The sequence below is a fragment of the Oryzias melastigma genome, linkage group LG4 (genome assembly GCF_002922805.2).
Source record: "Oryzias melastigma strain HK-1 linkage group LG4, ASM292280v2, whole genome shotgun sequence".
Taxonomy (NCBI): domain Eukaryota; kingdom Metazoa; phylum Chordata; class Actinopteri; order Beloniformes; family Adrianichthyidae; genus Oryzias; species Oryzias melastigma.
The window spans coordinates 11,898,888-11,923,418 of record NC_050515.1 but is presented as its reverse complement, the minus strand read 5'-3'; the positions used below and the strand labels follow the sequence as shown (position 1 = coordinate 11,923,418).

The 24,531-nt window shown below is 36.1% G+C and overlaps 1 protein-coding gene across 2 annotated transcripts in view; it reads left to right on the top strand.

Annotated features, from left to right (window-relative positions):
* Window positions 1–23,846, top strand: part of tsc22d2 (TSC22 domain family 2) — a 32,930-nt gene extending 9,084 nt beyond the window's left edge. The window contains exons 2-3 of one of the 2 annotated variants that reach the window (XM_024279075.2): window positions 22,408–22,459; window positions 22,630–23,846. In XM_024279075.2, the coding sequence (XP_024134843.1) occupies window positions 22,408–22,459; window positions 22,630–22,920 (343 nt within the window). In that variant the 3' untranslated portion in view covers window positions 22,921–23,846. Of the gene's footprint in view, window positions 1–10,835; window positions 12,746–22,407; window positions 22,460–22,629 lie in introns of those variants that run through there. The other variant, XM_036211519.1, reaches the window with a different exon arrangement.
* Window positions 23,847–24,531: the final 685 nt, after the last annotated feature.

Below are 24,531 nucleotides of genomic sequence, written 5' to 3'. Positions count from 1 at the left end.
ATCACTGATTCGGATACTCCAATAGTTTTTCTTATAATGTATTAGAGCCCTAGCCGTAAAGTTTAAATTAATAGTGAGCCCCTTTCTCTCTTTTTCATTGATTTATGTATATTCAGTTCCATCTCCCATCATTTTTTCCCCTCTCTTGTGTTCAGTTGTTGGGAAATACCCCTGCAGTTTTGTCTGTTGTTCATTAAGTCCTGGATCTGTCTCAACAGAACTCAATCGTAGTTCTTATCTATGTTTTTCATTTTCCAAAAACATTTTGGTTTTATTCACAATATTTTCATTTTGATATGATCCAATGAAATCTTTTAGATTTAAAAACATTTCCAGCATGTCATTTTATTTGTGTGTGTATTGTTCATATTTTTAAGCCCAATGAGGCAATTTTCTTTGTGATTTTGGGCTATATAAATAAAATTGAATTGAATTGAATCTAAATAAGGCATTGGTGTGTTGAATGAGTCAGCGCCAGCAGTTTACCAGTCAGGTATTTTAAGGGGATCACTTCCAGTTAGTTTGGGTTTGTCAGGGCAGGTAAACAGCTGGTCTTTGTTTCTCACACACCTAGCTCAGTCTCTGTTAGGAATTGGGCAATTGAATTAGCTCTAGGTAATATTACAAGGTGTTTTAGAAAAGAGTACAATGTGTGCAAAACTGTAGGTTTGTTCTCCTTCCAAAATGGCTTTTGTACAAAACAGGTTCAACCCCTGAAGCTAGTGACAATTTGTGTAGTAAAGCCTTCCCAATTTCATTTCCAAGGACCCTTTCTAAGTAAAGGGCAGAATTGTTAGCAGGCCTTTATTATAAGTGTGTGCTCACTAAATAACAATAGTCTGCTCACAGAAAGGAGAATGAAGCTGTGATCACTAGAGAATTGCTATTTCATTGAATGTTCGTCATCATTGCTTTGGCATGTTGATGATAGAGTTTTGCCATGTAATAAATGTAAGAAAAGTAAAATGTAGGGCTGGATTTTTTTCCTAACATACTGAATTGATTTTGAGTCGGAAGTTCATTATTTAATTTCAAGATGATTGAATCAATATTTTGTGTTCAGATTTCTATTCCAAAGCTACTCTGAACCAATGATTCAATCAAACAATAACAGAAACTCAGCTTCTTTGCATAAAAAAACCTCAAGAAAATGCATTCATTGATTTGAAGAACTGATAACATATTTTTGAAATTTGACTCAACTTCAATTAACTGAGCTTCTTTTACATCCCTCCCTGATAAAATACATGTGTTTCTCTGGTCTTTGAAACGATTTAAGAGTGTAGATGAACTTAGGTGAAATTATCCCTTTTTACTGTTTACTTTAATTTGTGTTTGATCAGTACAGCATCACCACAGTGGATTTCTGTTTTGTGGAGTCGTTTCAAATGATTTAAGGTCACTCAAAGTCCACTTCCTTTGAATCATCACTTACATTTATGATTTCTTCCCTTTTTTTGTGTTCCTCTGTGGTTTTACCGTAAAGTAAGGTCCTCTGATGCAAAAGGAAAAGGGAAAAGAGAAGTTCTTCAAAGTCTCTTATGAGTTGCTTCTTTGTAAGAATCCTCGTGGTAATGAACAATTTCAGATCAGGTAAAAGGAGAAATGAAACCAGTCAAGTAAAGGTATTCCAGGTACACAATTAATTGGCAATTATTAGACAATGCTTTGTTTCAAACCATTAAATGGTGTAATAGGTATTCTTCTAAACCATTTGGTGTACTGTACAACTGTTTACTGTTAAAAAAAAAACCGGAGCACCAGTCTTTGTATTCTTTTGACTACTGTACTCTTCAACCGTTTAAGCAATTGGCGTAATTCCAGTGGATTCTGAAATAAAGAAAAGCAGCCTTGCGCTGATATGCAACCCTTTGTTAGTAATGCATACTGTTACAAAACGGGTATGAAAAGCCACTTTTTTCATATCAGAATCGGCTGATTTATGGTTTGTTCTTTACGGTGAAAATTTTATGATATGTTAAAGAGAATGTGTTATTATGGTGTTTCTGGTGGCGTCTCCAGTGTTAAAGGTTTAAACTAACTTGACGTAAAAATCCTAAATGCTGTAATTCATACTTTAGATCATAAATTGCACTTAAAATTATATTGTACTTACAAAATTTGACTTAATGACTCACTCCAATTAAAAAAAGTGTTTTTTCCTTTTAAGTTTTTTTTTACATGTCCTTGTAGCATTTTTCTCGTGATGTATAAAGAAAGCTAAATTTAAAACTGTGTTTCTGAATATTTATTTCAAATTGTGATGAATCGGGAGCAGATTAAAAAAGCTTGTTGGTGTGACGTACAAACCAACACACCGACTGTTGGCACTACAAATGAGTGCCGACAGTCCTGACCACATCTCAGAGGTATATTTCTAATGAGCTCTTGCCACTCTGCAGAAAGTATGTCTTAGAAAATGACAGCTTTTTTTTCCCCAAAAAACAGCATAATCATATTTAAAATACAACTGGAAAGACTTTTACCATAATATTGATATCAATGTTTAGAAATGCACAAATATAATTATTTATCTGGAGCAGACATAAACATTATGGCCATTTTTTGGGCCCCGTTAGTTTTGTACCTGTTTTCAAACACTCTAAAATTGCTTCCTCTTTCTTGAAGTGTACCTGTGGCACCAACATTTGCTCACAGTTCTGGTGTTATACTGACTTCTTTCTGTCTGCTGACAATTGTGTGCCTTTCACAGGAGCGTGCAGAGCTCATTGGTCCTCATGAAAACAACAATTTCAAGTGAAGTGCCAGCCTTTCACAACAGTTACTGTCAATGCTCTGTTTGTTTTTTTCATGAACTGAAGTTGAACTGACCGAAACTTTGAACCATGACTGGATTAAATTTAGTTTGTCTGGAAGTAAACTGACTTCTTGTTTTGCCTAGTGTTGCTTTGTTTTTTGGTAAATCTGAAACTGGTGACTTGGAGTTTCATCTGTGAGAAATGGAAACAAGGATGTATGGATTGTTTATTGTCATTAGCCAACAAGTGTGTGGAAAGATTGGATAATTATCTTAGTCAAAAATGTAATATTGTACATCTGTAGTCAGGATGTCCCTTTATGCCGGTGTTTTTAGGGAGAGGCTGATACCAATGACCAATATTTACTTGTAATTGTGGCCAGTGCCCGATAGCCGATATTTAAGTGACTTCAAAACAGAAGCTTCCCAGTGCCAAGGATCTATTTGGAATAAGTATGTAAAAAATAAAGTGTATCGCAAAATAGTCAGAACAATATCAGTGAATTTTTTTAGTATTGGTCTGACACCGATAAACTCAAATTAAGCAAATATCGGCTCATACCGAAACTGGCTCCTATATATCGGCCATCCCTAGATGTTTTGACAGAAAACTAAAAAAGTGAGCATTAAAATAAGTTGAAGAAAAAACTCCTAATTATCTGTTTGATTGAAAATATATTTACACAACCCTATAGCTTTACTTTCTCTTTCTTCTTTCTTATGAAGAGTGCAAGAAAAATTACTTTTTGAAACATTTTAAATCGCACAATACTTTGCTATGTGACATTAACAGAGATTCTAAACGTGGCATAAAGACCCTTGAAACTAAAATGTTTTTATGAAGAGACACTAAAAATGAAAAATGTAAAATGTTTTGCCTTTTTCTAAAAATAAACAGCGCAACTCTAGCATTGATTTAATTTAAAATGAACTCATCATTTCTCAAAACAATGTGGAATGCCTAATATCTTTTATCTGTAAAATGAGTTGGGAAGTAACAGTCATTTTCTGTACTTGTGTGCATGAGAACGTGGTCTTGGATAAAACTTTTACTTGGTTTTGTGTGTTCGATCATGTGTCATTCTGGATAAGCAGTTGTCACACTGGTCATATGTTTTTGTTTTATTAAGAAATCTCTCATGAAATAGCTGTAAGTGTGAAAACAAATTTAAGTCTTCAATGCTCTGTGCACAATTTTTTAAATAAATTTTTACTGTTATGGTTTTAGGGGAAAACTCAAAGGAATGTAAATGAACTTTCATTGACTAGAGTCTTAATATGTAAACCAGGAGAGAGGAAGGGGGCTGTTCTAACTCCATTACACCCCTTTATCTGCTCATTAACCTTGTAAGTTGTTCAGAATTCAATGTTTTACCTAAATCTGTGATTAATAAATACATTTCCCAGCAATTAGTATCAACAGTATCTTAAAAATCCTTAACTCTCACCATAAGTAGAGGTGCTACTCTGTTCACCACACTATAAGTGAGTCTTAAGATCATCACTTGAGCATATCTAAGGAATGTAAAAAAATGTCTCTTAGCTAGCACAAACTTACATTTTTTTCTTAAATACTCAAAACCCTATTGGTTTTCTTGATTGTTTTATTTCCTTATTATTCCAGCAATAAAAAAAATTACTCGTGTTAGTTTTATTTTCTAAAACTTTCCCATAAGCCAGCTTGTTCTTTAATTACTTTATAAGATGAATTTAACATATTTGAATGCTTAATTTCTTTTCCCATCATCGCTTGAAATATGTGCAGGTTTTGTAAGAACCTCCGTTTCCTTATTTGCTTCAATGTCCTCTTTTGTATTTTGGCAAAGGCTTTCATCGTTGTCGTCTTCCTCTTCTGGTTCTGAAGCCGTCTCATGAGTTTCCTCTCATGAGCTCTGAACCACATCGCATGCCTGCCAGTGTCTTACACTCAGCAGGCTTTTGCAAGGAAACGGACATGAGTCATTGTGGCTTAGTAAGCTATAGCTGTTGTTCACTAGTTTCAAACAATGGTGATGAACAGATGGCACTTCATTTTTTTCATCAGATCATGTAATTTGTCACAGTTTCCTCATTGTGGTCTCCAATGCTATTCGTTTGGCATTTCTTTCAAAAATAATCAGTTAAAAACTTTGTGTTGAGTTGTTGTAAATTCATTCATAATAGGATTTAACTGTACTTCCTCAGGAAAAACACAACATTTCAAGATGGTATTGTGAAAATCATGAGCTTGACAGCTTTCAGCTTGTTACTTCAGCAATGTTTGGCATACAGAGCAGTCTAGGTATTGATTATGCAAGTTACCCTGTGTGTTCAGCACTTTAAGATGTTGAATAGCTGGTTCATTCTGATCTTTTACACTCTTGTCTCTGCACTTTCCATCTAAGCCCCCTTTGTGTTTCAGGCTGCAACTGATGTTTTCTTGGCCACATTTTTAAGTTTTCATACTCAGAAAAAAGTAACCCCCAAGATGATTTTCATCTAAAATGCAAGATCATTCCAAAAAATAGATCCATGGTCCAAACTTTTAATTCTTTGATCTACACACCATTTTTAAAAAAACTATTTTTTTGTTTAATTATATATGTACAAAAATATGCGTACAGTGGTCCTTCATTAAATGTGCTAGTTGTGTTCTAATAATAACCTGTAAAAGGCAAAATTTGCAAAGTAGTCAGCTTTATTTTTTTAGCAATTATTATAAATATTTGAAGGCTATAAATACCCTCACTACCCAGCTTATACACTTTTCTTGGACAGACATGAAGATTCTCACACTTTTCTCTCTTGTTTAAATTCTCAAAGTTTAAACCTTTGTAAAAAAAAATAAGTCCGTCTCACTGCTGATCAAAGATTTATGTAATTGTGGTTAGCTGAACTCAATCTGTACAGGAAACACAGCACAGAGATTGATTGATAATGGTCTACAGCGAATCACGATGCAGGACACAATTGCAAATAAATGCACAAAATAATGCAGTGAAATTGTGAGGCCACAAAAGGTGAACCACATTATAGCAATGGACCACTGTAAATTATAATATTAACCAGTGCTTTTTTTTTTAAACAGGGATTTTCAGTGTTTGTTTTAATGGACTGATTTTAGTTTAGTTGGCCGTAGATACTCTTGTACTTTGTTAGACTTAAAGCAAAGATTCCTATACAATTAAAGTGAACTCCCCAGTTTTATTACTCATTCTATTACTGTTTTTTTCTTATACATTTTCAAAATTTTCTTTGACATACTGTTAGAAACTGATGAGAAAAGAATAATGTTTAGACCAAATAGTTAAATAGATTTATACAATAGTTTTGCAGCACACTCAGTATTGACTTTATGTGATGATAGCTGTAAAAAATGCCTTAGCCATGACTATACATTATATAAAGTTTCAGATGGACAAAAGTTTACTTCAGAGCATTAGTGCTCAGAAGACACACCCAATGTGCACCATGTATGGAATGTAAAAGGGATAAACTGTGATTTGTCACAGGCTTTTGCTAGGTATTCTATTCACATGATTCTCAGCAACATAATAGCTCGAGGAAACATAGATCAAACACCTTTAGCTGTTTGGAGCTGTGACTTGTGGCCAGTAAAGCCTCACTTATAGCACCACAGTCTGACTGTGTCATGCAAGCTCTGCTAATTAGGTCTTTTTACTGTCAGTGCCCAGGCATGGCTCACATCTACACTGATACAGTAGGGCAATGTTGTTAACTACTTCTGTCTTAGCTCACTGTGAGTATGCTGTTCTTGAGTCTGGGCGTTAATAGGGCTGTGACACACATCTGGAAGGCGGGCTAGCGGTTATTGCCTAGGAATTGCACCATAGCCATAATGGCTACCAAACAGCTGTACTTTGGGGCCTCATGGATTCTGTGCTTTGACTCCAAAAACAATTGTATCTGTTTATCTGGTAAAATGAATTGATAATAATGTTTTGACATGTAGTGTTTTTTTAATCCCATTCGCACATTTAAACCATAATCAATGAGTTTAGTCTAAAACTCCAGTACTCTTTCCAAAATATCGTCTAAGACATGGTTCTCAAACTCAATTTACTTTGGGGCCACTGAAGACAGTCTGCCTGAGGCTGTGCTGTATTGGGTTCTATTTGTGCCAAAAAGATGTTTTTGCATCCACTGTCTATATCTAAGGACTAAGGTCTAAGAACTTTTCTGATGATCAGATCCAATGAAGATGGCAAATGCAAAGTTTTAAACATAAAGCAAGCTGAAACATCACCAAGCAAATACAAAGCTATCCTCAAATTAGCATGAACATGCAGAAGATGTGCCTTAGTAGACATTGAATTTTCATATTTTCTCCTTTGAAAATATTGACTTGAGGGTTGCAATTGGCCCGCGGACCACCAGTTTTAGACCTCTGGTTTAAGATATTTTATATAAAAAAAACATGTGATTTGGAAAAATTTACGCTATGACAGCATATTACCAAGTTTAAAATTACACAAGGGATTACCTCATTGACATTTTGCTTCATTCAACCTAGGTTAGATGTTAAAAGTCTGTCAAAGTTCATTTGATGACACGTTTTTCAATTAGATATCGTAAAACTGAGACGGTACACTCAGATCTCTCACCCTGTCAATATCTGCCTTCTGAAGCTCGTGGTAGATAATATATGTTTTTCTTTCTTTCCTGAGTTGGCTGCTTCACCCCAGAGAAAATCACTGGTATGTAACAAGACAGTGTTGTTAGAGAGCAGCTGACTAGCTGTGACAAAATGTAACCAGTCTTCCTGCATGTCAAGAGTTTACTGGGCCAGTGTCACGCTTGGGGAATCCATTTTTACATTTTATTTAACTTCTACAGTATAAGGGCTTAACCTTTACAGTCATACTGACGTCATTGGTGACTTTGTATCTCTAAGGTTGTTCCACTATTGTGCCACTCAGCTGAATGATTTGCCCTTGATTATGACTCTACTGACTCATCAGTACTGATGGCAACAGGTATGTGTAACTCAAGCAGAAGGTAATTCCTTCTCTTCCTAAGAATGTTCACTGAAGTGTAACACAGTCTTTCATTATAGGAAAAAAAAAGACCTACAAATAAAGTGGATGTACCAGTTTGATCAGAAATGAACTGGGCATTTTGAGTGGATTTAATGAAGCATCTCTGAAGAGTTTTTTTACACATCAAGTTTGAACTCAAGTATCATAGTTGTGCTGGAAGCCAAAGTTTAATACATTGATACTGTCATGAAAATTTTAATTTTAAAAGTACATAGATCAATAGATAGAATTCCAGCACTCATTAAACCTGTGTAGTTTAATAGTTGTGTCATTGCAATTGATTTATTAATATTTTTTTGTAACTTTTTAAAAAATTGTGGTAGTTTGGTATAGTAAAACTGCAACACCGTAAAATCATAACCCTCGTGCACATATGTGCTAAAGGCACATTAATTCTGTCAAGAAATCAGGTGATCTATTGTCTAAACTGCAACCCTGAGATCTGGCAAGTCAAGAACATAGCTTAGACTGTCGATGGGAGGGAGGCAAACAGTGTTGGCCTTTAACAATACTGTGGGTATCATAAACAATATTATTAAATGTCAGAGTGTTAAGTCTTGTACTTAAGAACCATATAAAAAAAATTATGACTGGCTTCAATGCGAAGAACTGTGCTGAATGGATGTGGATGGTTGGATGATTTTAAACTGTTTTCTCCTTTTTTTATATCTAGGCATTTCTATTTTATATTTTAAATTTTGCTGCAGCTACCCTCAGTACATGTTGTTCTACAAAAACTGGTTTTGAATGAGATCATAACTGCTTTTGTAAACTATTTGTGTTTTTGTCTAAAAATGTTTAAAGTTGCATTGTTGAGATACTTCTTCTATGAGAATCTCAAAGGTCCTCAGCTGCAGTTTGAGAGGTGTGGCTTAGATTAACCAGTCAAGGTCTCTGATAGGGAATCTCGGCCTCTATCAAGATTTACGGTCACCACCACGATCCTCTTTGATAGTTTTTAAAGTGAAATACTCTTCCTGTTTCCTTTCATCTTTTTCTTCTTAAATCCTTCAAAGCATTTGAATAAAATATGTAATTGTCAAGTTTTTCAAATTCCTTTGATAAAGTCTATATATATTCAAGGGTGATACCTTCTTCATAAATATGTTTATGAACTCACACAGAAGTGCAAACCTTGCAGCATCTTTAGCTTACTCTGCTAAACTTCCAATCAAAAAAGTCTTTAAAACGTATGTTAGCAAATGTTCATCTGTCTTAAAACTATGACTGGAGTGGATTCCTTGTGGGAAACCTCTTGGATGGTCCATATTGGGATCAGTTGAACCTCTGATTGTTTCCTCTCCAGAATTTCCTTGCTTTTTCCTTCTTAGTTTTTGTAAAGGTAAACTACCTTTAAATTTTATTTTTCTTGGCATTTTGTTTTAATTTCAGTTTTAGATACTGAAAGATTTAGTTAGCACAACTGGAAGAATACTTAACATTGCAGCAAAGCTAATATCAAATGACAGTGCTTATGTAATTGGATCTGGGCTTGTTCTTAATTACTTTTCTATAGCTTTAATTTGACAATGTGTCTGTATAGTTTGAACGTGGTGCTTTTTTTAAAAATGTACATAGTTAGACAATCAAAATGTGCCTTATAATGAAAATGTTTGAAGATATGTCAAAATGAATTTGTAAGAATGAAGATAAGGCTTTAAGCACAATTAAGAACAATGGGAAGGTTAAGGATTGGAATACTGTGTTTTGAAGGCCTCATTAATGTAATTTTATGTTATCTTGCTACTGAGTTTTAGTTCTGTTTTTGCTGTAGACTTGTGCCCTAAATTTTAATGTATATCTTAGGTAGTGCCTGTTTAAGATATAACCTCATGTCTTCAAATTGCCAAGTCTCATGTGTGAGACTAGGTCTTTGAGTTTTTTTTTTTTTTTTTTTTTTTAACAAATTAGTTTAGTTGCATTGTTTAAAAATCCTTGTACTGCCTGCTGGCCTTAGAGGTGTTACTGTTTTGTTTTTTTATTTATGTACTCTGAAAATATGAAGAAGTGATTGGTCATTTCAAAGCTAAACGCAGTTCCTTAAATATAGAACACTTTATGTTTTTAATAGTTTCAAACACTCTTTGGGCTGCAACAACAGACAGTACTAAAAGTGCAAGTAAAGGTCTTTGGAAAATGCCCCTTTGTATGAGAAGAGCAATTCTAATTGGCTTTTAGTGTAAGATAGGCAATATCTACTCAGCCATGGCACTGAGGACAGTCCTGAATGAAGGTGAGTTGACTGCGTGGGAAAGCAGAAGCAACAATGCTCACAGAAGTGAGACTGTTAAGACCATTGTTCCTTTGTGAAATTTCTCCAGAGCTTTACCTGTGTGGTAGTGCGCCACCGTGTTCTATCTATTGTTCTTGAAAAAAGTCCAAGTTGATGTGCTTTCTTTCCCTCTTGACATTAGCTCTTTTCGTGACATCAAGCCCTCCAGACAGTTCAGCTCTGAATGTATTGTACTACATATTGCATCCAGCTGACTGACAGTCCCTGTCTTTTTCTCATATCTTCTGTCTCTACAAAAGTAGCTCAATGTGAAATCTGCTTTTCTTAATCAAGGAACATTGATTTCAGCTGTGCTGAAGTACAACCCTTATAATAATAAAAAAAAGTTTTTATTCACCATTGAAAATATATGGGTTCAGTCTTTGAACATGTTCTAATAGCTGCCAAGGAAATGTGTATCTACAATCCACTGTCAATTTATTTAAGGCTCACCAGAGAAAACTTTAATGCCCTTAAAAGCAACTGAGATGTTAGAAGTTAGTCTTCACAGAAATAGACTTGCACTTTGAATCTATATATCAGTTAAAATATGACTGTCATCTTTATTGCATTGTTAAATGTTTTCATCACTTTATTTCTGAGCATAGCTGGTTATATAGCATATTTCCTGTGTAATGTAACTGTGGGTTATGATATTCTATGCTCTCTTATTTGTACTTTCTCCATCATCCCCTCTCTTAAATTTGAGGATTGCTGTCACTCACTCATCAGTGTCCCGTCTGTTTTCTCCCAACATTAAATACAGGAATCCCTCCACTGCATTCTACCAGGCTTTCCGACCTAGCAGATTACGGTGGTCAAAGCCCATCAGCGATAGGTACGAGGCTTGGGTGTGTTAATGGATGCGTTTGGCCTGCCCTTGCTGACAAAACCAGACTGCATTGGTTGCTGTTCTGCACTAAACAAACACAGTGGTCTTCAGAGGTGGTCACGAGGGTGCTTTTGGAATTGAAAGAATTTAAGTTTGTCCAGAAAATGATTATTATGACCTTTTAATCAATGTGTTTTATTCATTTAGATTGTCATGTTTTTAACTGATCTTTACTTTTAGCCATAAAATTGTAAAAAATGTGCTTATTAGAGATTATCTTAAACTGTTGAAAATGGGAATGAACACAAAGTAGAAGCAAACCAGTGGGAATTATGGGGTCCTGGAACATTATCTTCAATTATAAAAGTGTCTACCATGTCCCAGTATACAACTATTATTTTGAAACTTTCACCACCTCATGCCCATAGTCTCATGGAAACATGCTCACCAAGATACCACTGGTATTTGCACCGTAACCTGTCTGCATCCCTACAACTTTTTTACTGATGGCACATGCATTTTTTTCTTCTGGACTGACTGTCACTAAACATACTTATCTAATTGATATACTAACAGAACCCATAAACTGTTTTGTCTTTTATATTTTTATATTTTGAAAACCAAGAGTCCTACTTTCATTTCCACTTTTGGTCCATACCTGCAAGTCTCAAACATCGCAGTTCTTTAAATGACCACTGCGGGTTGGTTTCAAAAGGCACCAATTTTTCACAGACTTTATTGTTGAATAGTGAGACGACACCAGAATAATAACACAGGTTGAAAGATATTAGTATACTTAGTTATTTAATTTGAAGATTTTTTTTTTTGCAGTTGGTAAGATTATTGCTTGTGTGGGAATTATAGCCACTCATCTTTAGAACATCTTTTGAAAAACACCCTAGCTGCTGTTTTTGCATTTTGGGATGACATTTTTAAGTATTTTTCAACCCAACACAGTTTATTCAAGCTCATTTTATGACTTTGGGAGTGCTTCATTTTTGTTGTTGTTTTTTTTTTTAAACCTTCTGTGCGTGGTCGTGAACCTGCAAATTTGCATGTGTCTGTTTGGGTGGATTGATGTGTACCATCTGTCAAACTTGTTTAAGCTGTTCTCCTACCGCCTTTTCTTTGTCTGGGCCACTTTTTAAAAAGACCTTTAATCTCAGGAAGTGTCTTTTACTGGTTTAATAAAACTATAAAAAATATAAATAAAAATAGTTTATTACTAAATAGTTAACTAAAATGTCATTGTTTTATTTTGTTGGGGCTTTAAACCTTGTTTTCCTTTTAAAAATGTCTTAGTAGTAAGTGGCTTTTTTCACTCATGGCAAAGGAATAAACAGATCTGTCTGTTCCTCTTCCAAATCTTGTTTGCCTTAGGGTTCTTACAGTACAGATTTTATCAAAAGTTTTTAACTAACCGCTGGTAACCCTCCGGGAGACGCCTCATTCCAGCCCTTTGTCTTCTGCCAGCTTTTTTGCAAGGTTGGACTTGTTTGAAGTAAAATGAGAATTGCTCAAAACTGTTTAAGGGCAAAGACGAGCATTGATGACTGATTGAATGAATGATTGACTTGAGAAAAATGCAAGACCATGGTTGGCCTCTGTGGGCCTATTCATCTGCAGTATTAAGCTTACCTTTCTCCTACAATGTAGTAATCATAACATGCTATCCTGTTTCTCTTTACGATGCAGCCTCTACTGTGTCTGAGCTGAGGTTAGGGGAGGAATGAAAAACAGGTTATGGTCCAAAGTGACTCTTAAAAAAAAAACCCTTTAAACTAATAATTCAACTCAGCATACACACTCAGCTTAATACAGCATCAGCAAAAATAAAAACTAAATTAAGAAGAAGAACCCTTTTCTTACAACAGACACTTGAAATAGTTTTCTGATCTATCGGTCTAAAAAAAGACATCACACTACTCCGTCAAATATCTATGGGATATTGCAATAAGCAGTGACTTTTAACATGATAACAAACCTTAAGCTACAAAGGTGTTTAAAGTAGTGCACCACTGTTTTGAGTCTAAAAGAACAATCAGGTTGCTGGACGCTTTGAGCAAATACCTTCGTAATAATCAAATGTGGAGTTGGGCCCAAAACTTGTTGAAGATGCCTCTTTGTCTGCACCCAAACCCCCAGCTCTACGAACACAAGTTGCTAACCACGGTGTTGATGAAGATGTTGAGGGTTTATTAAAAAAAATACATTTAAATGTATATTTTTTGCAAAAATTGTTCAAATGCAATGCATTATGGTTTATATTTGCCGATGTGGTGATGATCGATGCTCACTGTTTTTTTTTTTTTTTTAAAGACTTGTGGGAAATTTCTAGGGAACTCGATTTTGAAATAGTAGATTCGGACAGCACCACAAAATGGTGAAAATGCTATGTAGTAATCATAATAAAAAGACCACTTTAAATGATTTTACTATCGGAAAAAAATATAGTTGTAGTGGGACTTTAAACTTTTGCAAACAACTAGCTTGTGGCTTTAGCTGTACACACTTGCTGAAGGCATGCAATTCTCAGCAAGCAGAACTCTGCATATACTGGAAACTGTTGACCAAATTTTTAGCAAGCCTTGCAGTGATGCGTCAAAATGGTCAAAGATGTGTGATTTACAGGTTGTTTCTTTTATAATGCACTCAGATAAGTTAAGTTGCTGGTTGCCACTACACGCTTGCAGACATGCTCATCTCACTTAAATAGAACAAAACTAGCAAGACTAGTTAGCTGAAAATGTTTTATCTGCTAATACAGATTTTTTTTATGTGCACTTATTAGTCGATGCTAGTGATTAGCCATATTTTCAGTAATCTTTGCTACAGGAAAAAAGTATAAATATGATACAGAATCATTTCCAAGCACAAAAATTAATGTAAAGAATGCAAAATCAAGAAAAGAGAGCTTTATTTTTGGTTATTAATTTGACCCAGACAAAATAATGTATTATTGCTGAGCAGTGGTTTTAAAGTTGAACTTAAAAGCTGATGTTTATTTTTAGTGTGTTGAGCAGAGATGGTTCTGCTTTTCTCCTTGGTTTCATTTTTAAATAGTTTTTTTTTGTTTTGTTTCTCTTTTAAACCGTTAAGTTTACTCACTTTATGAACACATTTGTTTCCCTTTTGCATGTCTTAGTAAATTTTGAAAAATAGTTGCTCAAAAGGACTAAGTGTAATTGCCAAAAGATTTCGTCCCAAATATGTTCAAGTTATTTAAAAAAAAAAAAACAGTTTTGATTTAATTCCTCACAGTTTCTTGGAAGACCTCTCCAGTGAAATCTCCTACTGCTTTGACATTTCTGGTCATCAGACGCAGCTCTCATTTTACCTTTTTATGCAGATACGGTCCTGATCTTAATCGTTATAGATTTTTTTTTCTTCTATTTAATGGACCACATCTCAATGACAGCACTGTTTAGTAGTAATGTTTTTATTCTGTCAACGTAAACTTTAAACATTGGGTTGACATTTCACCTGCATGTCTCTGGGATAGCTTGCATAGAACACACAGGCCTTTTCAATATTGTTTTGCTCAAAAACAGGTAGACATTCAGTTCCAACAGATGCTCGATATAAATACATATGTTTACTGTAAGCCGTTTGATTTTAACCCTTCACTGGTATTGCAGATGATTAAGCTCTCTATATGGTCAACAGCAAAGATTCGGAAAATCAGTTTTTACTGTTGAACTTTGTTACAGTTAAAAGGTTGGGTGTGTTTTTATGAAAATGTAAAGATTGTGACTAAAGTTGAGCAATGGTGGAAGTTAGTAATAGATCCTATCATCCCTGGATAGCCTGCCCAGGAAGGTTCGATACTTCACTTTTGTAACCATGTACTTGTATCCAGTAAGAAAGCTGCAAATACCAGAAACTCCACTTTGTTAAGTAGGTCTTAATAAACCTCTGAACTCAGACAAAAAAGTGGTTTGAACAAAGAAACGTGTTCTGCTTTAAGCCTTTAACACCTGAGATGTCGACGGCGACATCTAAATACCACATGAGCTACCATAACTTGTTGAACGATTGCGCAAATCAGTTGATTTTAGCGCAGAGGAAAGAGGCTTTGCACTGATATGCAACACATTACTATCATAAAGTGCTGCATATCGGCGAAAGGCTCTTTTCTGATACAATCAGCTAATATACACGTCACTACTGTGGAGTGTTGCATATCATTACAAATTTCTGCTTCGGAATCCGATCGGAATAATTTTGATTTTTGTAACGGTCTAAGAGTTACAGTAGTTGAAATAATTTTTCCTCTCTGAAACTAAAGCTCCTGTGTTGAAGGGTTAAAATATGATATTGGTTCGTAGCTGCTGTTCAATATCAGTGTTGATTCAAAATGATTGTCTAAGGCAGGGGTGTCAAACTCATTTTGGTTCCGGGGCCACATTCAACCAATCTGATCTCAAGTGTGCCAGACCAGTAACATAATAGAAAAAATAAACTTTGGTCACAGTTTGAGTGTCAAAGGACTAGCATGGTAATCAGCTTTCTTTTTCCTGGTCAGTGTTTGTTCTTTTGGATAACACCTCACTGGCAAAAGCAGCTATTTTAATGTGCAAAATTTCCAAACTGTTTTGATCACTTTTTAAAATTCTACGAGAAAGCACACTAAACCAACTGAAAGTGTGGTATTGGTTGGTGTTTCCCCTCAAAACAATCTTAATTAAACTCACGCTTTTTTTTTTTTTCTTGGATCATTGAGGGATGCCTTATACTTCTTGAGAAAGCATAAGGAATGACACATTTTTACTCTTGTTTAGCAAAGCTGCCACTACAAGAGCCAAGTTATTTCTAGCCACGACTTTTCACATACTTTACTAGAATCTCATATACTGAATTTCTGAGAACATCATATGGTTCTACTGTAGCAGTACATGTCAAGTTATGCTAATCATAACACTGGAAAAAATCAACTTTAGAGGTAGAAATTAGTGTTTTGAGATGGTAAAAAGGAGAAAAGCCATGTTTTGAAGCAGAGGGGGAATACGATTGGTTACTGTAAGCAATTTCTAAGGAAATCAAGAAAAATAGCAAAGGTTGGACATTGGTTGGATTTAGTTTCAGTCCCACAGTTGTTGTCTTTTCAAATTCCATCCTTGCACTCAATGTTTCAAATATTCTACAATCTTGTCAAATATTTGGCTCAGAAAGAATGGAGGAAAAATAGGTTGACCTGGGTGATATGTCAGGAACAGCCTGTGAGAACTCATAAAGTAAAATCTTCACTTTCAGAATTGCATAACTAAACAAAAAAGTTTTACTTTCCGAATGAAATTGGTTGGCAGAGTTCAGTGAAAAGGCCTAATTACATATTTGATAAGAGAACATTTTGTTAAAACTATAAATTAGAAATGATATGTCATTGTGCTTTGGGTATGGGTGGGACTGCAGCTGAATGTTTCACATTAAAGAAGAAATCTAATAGTTTCGAGACTGTGTGGAATTTTATAAAAACATGAGCTACTCCAATTTCTGAATCTGCCAAGAAGCAATTTGCACATCTGTCAGTATAACTTGTTCTTTGGCGTGGTTGAAGGTCCTTCTTGTGCTCTTTTAATGCTTTCCAAGTTTACAGAACTAATAAGTTTATTTTCTTATTTCTGCAATTTATTTGCGGGTAAAAGTAACTTGCTAATCGTGTTTCAGAATTGTTCTTGCTGTTGCCATGGGAGCCAGTCTTCAGCTGATTGTAGCATGAGAAGAAATTGAAAGCAGGAATTTATGTAGTAATCAAGGTATGAATCTGTGTGGTCATATTCTTTTTAAAATGTTTAAAGTTGGATATTTTTATATGTTGTTGGTTTCTGTCTGGAAATTGTAGTAGCCAAGTAGAAGGTCAGACATTTTTTTTATTAGTTTCAACATAGTCACGATGAGCCATAAAAATAAAAAATCTTTGAGTAAAATACTTTTGAACCATTTGTAGCTTTATTTTTTTCTCTGTATGTTTACAATAGGGGTTTTTATGATGTTGTGGTATGCTGTTTCTTTTGGAGCAGCCACAATGGCTCAGGAACTATTAACTAACTTCCCAGTCGGAAGTTATTCGGCCCCTAATAAGGCTACAATAACAAAGCATTCCATAAATGCATAAAACACATCAAGTTAATCTGCTGTCTGGAGCATATAGATCTTTTTGCTCTTATGAGATGCCTTAGGGACTCGGCTATTTCTCATGCTCTCTGTAGTGCAATTGGACCCCCGTGAAACCAATGGGAGTTGTCAAGACAAGCCAGAAAATTCTATTATGTCAAAAAGTACGTGCAGCGTATAAAGAAGGTTGTTGTCCATCTCTCTGATTGTGCAACATCAAGGGTGTATCCTTTGGTCTGTTTATGGGGAAGCTTGGTGGCAGCAGTCCCACCCATTCATGCGTTTGATTTATTGCTAGAAAAATACAACTTCTCCAGCAGCAGCTTTATTTTCTTTTCGTCTGCATTGTGTGACCACTTTTACAACTAACTCTGGCAGAAGCATTCCAGCACTGACCTTGTGCAGACAATAGTTCAGCTTTTTACATTTTGTAACAACTGTTTTAAAGAGCAAAAGGAACCAAAATGTTTAAAATTCCACTTAATAAATAGTTGTATTGAAAGTGATTTTTTTATTTGTGATTATTGAAAGTTGTTATAGGCCTTGTTCTTGTCGAGTCCTGTTTATGTCTGAATGTTATTAGTTATGCAGTTTAAAAAACACTTATTTTCACTTTTTATATTGTTTTCAATAGTTGAGAAAGGATTGGTAAAAGTCCAATGTACAAACGGCAACCTAAACTGTAATAGTGATGGGATTGGATAGTTTATTGTTAGGACTCCAGATGGACATTTATTTATTTTATTTTTTTTAAGAAAAGAATTGCAACAAAAGTCTTTTTTGCTGTAGTAAAATGTAGATATACTCCAATAAAACTGCTGTAAAGATGTTTGCAGTGTACAGAATACTTTTTTATTATATTATGTGAAAGTTGGGTCAAATATACAATTAAATGCTTGTAATTAGTTAATAAAATGACAGGATGAGATGATCCATTTGTTGCCTTCTGATGTGTCTAAGCAGCAGTTATCTTAAAATTCAATCAGACTTTAGGAATAATAATGAAGATACATATAGCCTCAAGCCTCAACCTAAAAAAAATTTTTTGAATTTTTAAACAATTTAATCAAAATCAAGCAGTCAAACTGTACTAAAGATAGATGTTTAGGTGTTGCATCTCAGTCTATTTTCACTACAGCACAACAGTTTTGAATGTTACCGAATGCCCTATTCTCAGCCACATGTTAAATTGGTCATCAAATAGAGGATATTATGTATATATATTTAAAAAGTTTGAGATTAAGGTTGATTTCTGTCTTAAAAACTCAACAAAGGAAGTCAAAATTGTTCTTTCTAAAAGGTACTTTTGTTTCACAGCTAGTTGAAGCATCTACTGACCCCATCTGGTGGGAGAGGGGAACTGTACCTATAAAATAAAACCTATGAGCAAAGCTAAAGCTTGTTTACATCCTAAAAAGATTCGCAATCCAGTTGCCAATGCAAATTTTTTTCTTGCAGTTTCTTCCAACGAATGTTTTGAAACACTGACACTGGGATGAAGAGATGAGGGCGGGTTATTACTGCAAGCCTTAAGCCCAGTTTATACAGCTGCTCCCCCCACAGAGGGTGTTTGTATGCTTTTGGTTAAAAAGACGTGTGCCGATGCGTCTGTGCTTTAATGGAAAGCACAGGATTTCTGACCCTGCACACCATTGTTTTAACTGTAGAGGGATTGAACGTGTTGTGCTCCGTTTTGCACATTTCCTTATAAAGACGTTGCACTGAAATGTAAGATGAAGGGAGTCTACGAGCCAGAGAAACAGCTGGATCCCAATGTTGTGGTGGAGAAGAGTTTGCAGCGTGGAGCTGTGTGTGTTGTCCCAGCACAGTGGCAGCTCGGTCGCAGATGTCTGGAGCTGGAGGTGTTTTAAGTTGAAACGTTCTGCTTGGTCATCTTAGAAACCATGTTGGGGGTGGACATGTGTGTGTTAGCCGTTGAAATCTTCAGCAAAGGGTTGTGTAGTTAACAGCTAGTTCTTATACAAATCCCATATAAAATTTTTAGATGCAACTTTTTCTAATAGCTTTTATTGCAATCTTTTTTATTCCCCTGACACTTCTTTAACTGCTATTATAAATGTTTGAGAAGAACAGACTGATCTGATTTCTCTTGGATGTCTCTCTGTTATTGATGAAAACACATTCCAGCCAAAGCTTGGGGTCGTTGTCCTCTTTCACCGTCCCAGATGTGTAGATGCTCAGTATCAAGAAAGGAATGTCCTCTTCGGCTGTTTATTTTGTGTTAATATCACACATCTGAGTGAGACGCTTGCGGTGGAATGTCACTGCTTGGCCTCCCTTCAGAGCATCAGTTCATCAAAGTGATGCTAAACCAATTTTATGCTTAGGATAACTCAGTTAGAATGTAAGAACACAAGAAAATTGGCAAACGTCTTCGTTTTAAAGTGTGTTATGAAATGTTTCTGAAGATGTTCCACTGGAAAGACAGGTGAGGCAGATTCAATTACTAAAATAGTAAACACAATTATTAAGTAAGACTTAATTGAATAAATCTGTTCTAGTCATGTTTTTTAGGCTCAGATTAGACCCACTCTAATAAAAGTTGGTGTTTTTTTAACATGTTAATTTTTCTCATGATGGAGGAAATGTATAAAGAAAATATTAAAACTTTGAGTAAATTGTGACAAATTGTGACAAATCAAGAGCAGATGCTCTGCCTTGACTTGTAGACAAATCATAGACCTATATTAACCACTGGACAAAACAAGGTGTTGACGTCCCTCATAGCCCAGCCCTTGCGAAATCAGGCCAAAGCAGTCGGCGTCTCTTCCTGATACGGCCGCCGCCATTGTGAAACCTGACGACAATGACTGGTCCGAGTTGGTCTGAGTTACATTTTTATAGGAACTACTCGATCAGTCATGAGTGAGCTTGTTTGAAGTCCACACCCCGTCTACTGATAGCAGCTCATTAGAATCTGTCAATCAAACGTTAGAGGTGGGGCCAGCAGGCACCACATGCTTTTACTCAGGCATCTGATTGGTCATAGATAAAAAAATATCTTAAAACATTTAGAAAGAAGATGTTAAGAAGCATGTGTCAGAGAAACAATGATTATTCAGAGATGGAATTATTATTCTGACAAATAATATAACTGAGGAATAACTATTTCTCAATAGAAGTCAATGGGATTTTGACTACGTGTAACCAGCAGGTACTTCCTATTTGTAACATGAGGGGGGTTGAGATGTCCCGTGAATATACAGTCAATGCGACATATAGTTCCAGTAATATCTTTGTTTTCCTCAATTGAGCTAGCACTTGGCTCAAAACTGTACGGCTGGATAGCTCTGATATTGCTCCCCATTTTTGTTGCTGTGCTAATGTTAGCTTGAGGTTGTGAGGGAATGTAAGCTAGCAGGAGAAGAGTGTAAAGGAATGGGTGATGGGAAGGAGGGAAGGCTTACGTTGTACTCACAATTCAGATGCAAATTTATATTGAACTCCTGCTGCTCTGAAGATACTATGTCCTAGAAAATGACAAGTTTTTTTTTATTATTATTTGGCTAAAACAATTACAATAATTAAAAGATCGCTGGAGAAAGCTTTTAAATATCAAATTCAAAAGGAAATCTGTATTTAAATCAATTGCAAAACAAAAGAATGCAGCATTAAAACGTTTATTTGGTGACAAACAAAGAAAGGGGAGCAGAAAAGAAAACTTATTTAAAAAATAAAATGGCTTAAAAAAACGAGGTCAACTTAGCAGCAACTCCAGAGTTTTTGTTTCATTCTGACTTCAAGAAGGAGGTCATTGAAAAGCGCTCCGTCCGTACATGCTAAGCTCTGAGTCAGTCTGAAGAAACTTTGGGACGGTTGCAAACTCACTTCCCGAAGGGGGAAAAAAAAAAAAAGTTTAGAGGGGAGGAGACCGCGGCTAAGCCCCGCCTACCCTCGCTCTCCACGCGCACGTAGGGGAGGTTTTAAAGAACTCCCAGCTTGCTCACCCACAACAGATGAACGTGGTGTTTCCAGCGGAACAGTCCGTCAAAGATTAAACTTCTACAATGCGCTACACAATGAGTTACAGCCTGCCCTGCTCGCCGGGAACCTCTCCGCCGCGGTCGGTAGTGTCTTACAGAGCGCGGTACCACAGGTAACCAGCTTTACCGCCTACATGTGCTCCGCGGGGTCCACGAGGACGCTAGACGTGTGTGGGGGGTCGCTTGTTGTTTCCAGTCTATTCTCATCTTCGCTTTAAAAAGTGTTGTTGGTTATCAAAGTTACTCTCTTCTTAGAGGTTATGCTTTAGTCTAGAACGTGTTTCCATCTGGACCTACAGGAGGGTTAATGCAGAGCTGTACGTGCACTCCAGCACGAGGATGGAAATGTGCTTGTGATGCTATCTATGGGCACAGGGGACATGTTAAATAGTTAGATTTGACTTGATTTACTTGATGTGCATTAAGCTTGTATAAATGTGTGCAAACTGAAGCACCATTTTAATATATATATGTATTTCTTTTGTTAGTACATTTATTAAAAAAAATTAATTTAAGAAAAATATCACGAAATTGTTTATAGATAAAAGTATAATTATAGATCATTTTTATTCAGCTTACGGCCGTTCTACTAAAGTTTATGAATCCATTAAGATTTTATTTTTTTATCTGATTGTTTCCACATTTAATTTCTTTAATTTGTTTTCTTTCAAGCTCTATGTCGGGCTCAAACCCTTTTTTTTAACCGTAGCGTTGAAGCAGTTCAGTGATTGTGCAATGGACAGCTTAGAAAAAAAGCATATCTGAAATGCCCCTGCATGCATCTTTTCTTTTTTTAAGCTGCAAACCTAGTTTGTTTTCCCCCAGAAATAGAGTTGTGGAGTATGGCCAAGTCTGTGATCGTATCAGGAAATACTTTCCCTTTGCTATTTTTATGTGGAAAGGAGACAAGCTACATGGATGAGTTGTATGTTTACCAAAGCAGGATGGCAAGATGAACACGTGCTGGATTTTTGATCAAACATAGATATATTTCCAAAGAAAGATGGCTCCACACCTCCTGCTAACACTGAGGACATCTGAGTATACAAAAATAGCTTTTTGTGCATAATAGACAAAATCCAAGCATTATTATTGTAATTAAAAGTATTGCAAATATTTACTTCAATGCAGATTTGTAAACAGGAAATGTTTAATCTTTTAATTTAATCCCACCGATTATGTCAGTAATCCTCTAACTTCTTACCTCACTTAGCTGTTTTTTACTGAAACGTCCTTCTTTGTTGGGCTAAAATTTTTAAAAATTCAATGTATTTTGAGTAACTTCTTTTGTGAAAAATTTCCTGACTACATTTGGTATTTGATGAATGGGCTGATAGTGATCTGGCATGTGTGAGACAAGCATCTTATCTTCCTTTTTCTCTCCACAGTGCATCAGGAGCCAGCGTGGTTGCAATCGATAACAAGATTGAGCAGGCCATGGTAAGTTTCACGTTATCTGTGAAACCCCAAAATACTTTGCTTTACTTTTTTTTCCTCCTTTTTTTTTAAGTTAAACTCTTTGAATATGGAAAGTGCAACACTCGTGACCCCTTCTCTGTTCCAGTTAGAGTTCTAATTTAAGACCCCTCCCTTATCTTTTTGTTCTTCAGGATCTGGTGAAGAGCCACCTGATGTATGCTGTCCGTGAGGAGGTAGAGGTGCTGAAGGAGCAGATCAAGGAGTTGTATGAGAGGAACTCGATGCTGGAGCGCGAGAACGCCGTGCTGAAGTCTTTGGCGAACACGGAGCAGCTCAGCCAGCTGACGGGTCAGAGCAGCACCACGTCAACGCCGGTGCAGCAGCTCCACCACCTCCCGCTTGTAGCAAACGGCACCGCTTCGTTGCTGCACCTCGAGGGGAGTCCAAGCATCCCGCATCAGCCAAACATCTCCTCGGCTTGAGCCTTATTTCCTTTAATGACAAACTTTTAAAAAACCAAACACACACATCGTGGTTCTGCTCTGCTTGCTGCGTAAAAGTTCAAGTCAACAACAGCCTGTGTTTGCCGTCGAGGGGCACGTCTTATGTGTGCACAGCCATTGTCGGGCCTTTGCTGTAAGACATTTACCAGCCCTTAAAAGTCTTATTCAGGCCGTGAGTTTGACTGAAAGTCACATGAACACGATGGAGAAGGAGCAGGGGTTGCCAGCGTAAAACTGAATGTCAATCTTGGGCTGGAGATGGGGTCCATGGGCACAAAGGCTCGACTTGGTGTAGAAACCATGCAGAGAGCCACCGCGGTGACTTGGCTCCTGCTAAAACCTTCATCTGGGACGGTCCTCCCAGCGCCCTCTCCCACACAGTACGCCAGGGCTGGAGGAGGCCGGAGGAATGAGGTGGGACGGGGGGAAGATGCTGCCAATGGGTGCCTCAGCTCAAGCAGAGCGAGTGGAGACCCTCACTTCTTATATGCTGCAAAAAACACTTGTTTTTCAGAGCCACCAGAGTTTGAGATGGATCACAACGACTTCTCCTTTAGTTCAGTTTTAGTATTTGCATTTATTTATTTCAGGGCTGCTATATTAATATGTAAATGAACAATGTCACGGAGATCCTTATTAAAACAAAACGTTCTCTTTGGTCTTTTAAAATCTTTTGGGTATGAAATTTGGACGTTTTTCAACAAATAGATGTCATTTAGTATGCAATAAGTTCAGTAATAGAAGTTCTTGTGAACTAGTGCTAACACTACAGCTGAGCTTCAATGAGATGAAATCCAGATTGAATGTATATTTTGTAAAGTATTAAAAGCATGGAGGGTTTGTACAGGAGAGCACCTCTTAAAATATGTGATGGGATGTTTCAATAAAGACAAATATTAACTTTTTTTTTTTTTACACTTTTTCAAAAAATAATTTTGCCATTTGGTTGGGGGAGGGAAGAAAAACTGTGAAAATTGTTTTGACCTACTTTATAACCAAAGACTCAAAACTGTGTTAGATTTTTATTTTTAAATGCACATCTTTTTTTCTTTTTCTACTGTCTTTTCTCTCTATTTTTGTCGCTGTTCTGAATGATCAGACCACTTTTTTACCTCATGGTTTTATCCAGCACTCTTTTTATTTTATTTTTTTCTGTCAAGTTCAGTCTGTGAATGATTACAAGATGATTTGTGAATAAGAAAGGGAACTGTGTGCTGAGAGGTTAGAGTAAGTAGTCGGAGTGAGAAATAAAAAAAATAATTTAAAGATGGAAATGTTTTTGTGTCTGAGTGAAGGGAGAAACGACAGAAAAGAAGCGTTTTTGTTCTCATTGAAATGCAGATTCAAAAATGTTTTGATGAATTTTGTTTTCAGTTCAAATTCCTTGTACACCTGATAAAATGTACATCGGCATCCCCAAACAAAGAAAACCAACATTTCACATTTTATCTTTGCTGCCCATTTGATTGTTTCTAAGGACGTCTGTCTTGTTTTGTGCCTCCTGTTGCAGACGTCCAGCCACGTTTTTGTTTTGCTTTTTCAAGCCACACTGCTTTGTATTTCTACAATCAAACGTCTTTTTTTTTAACT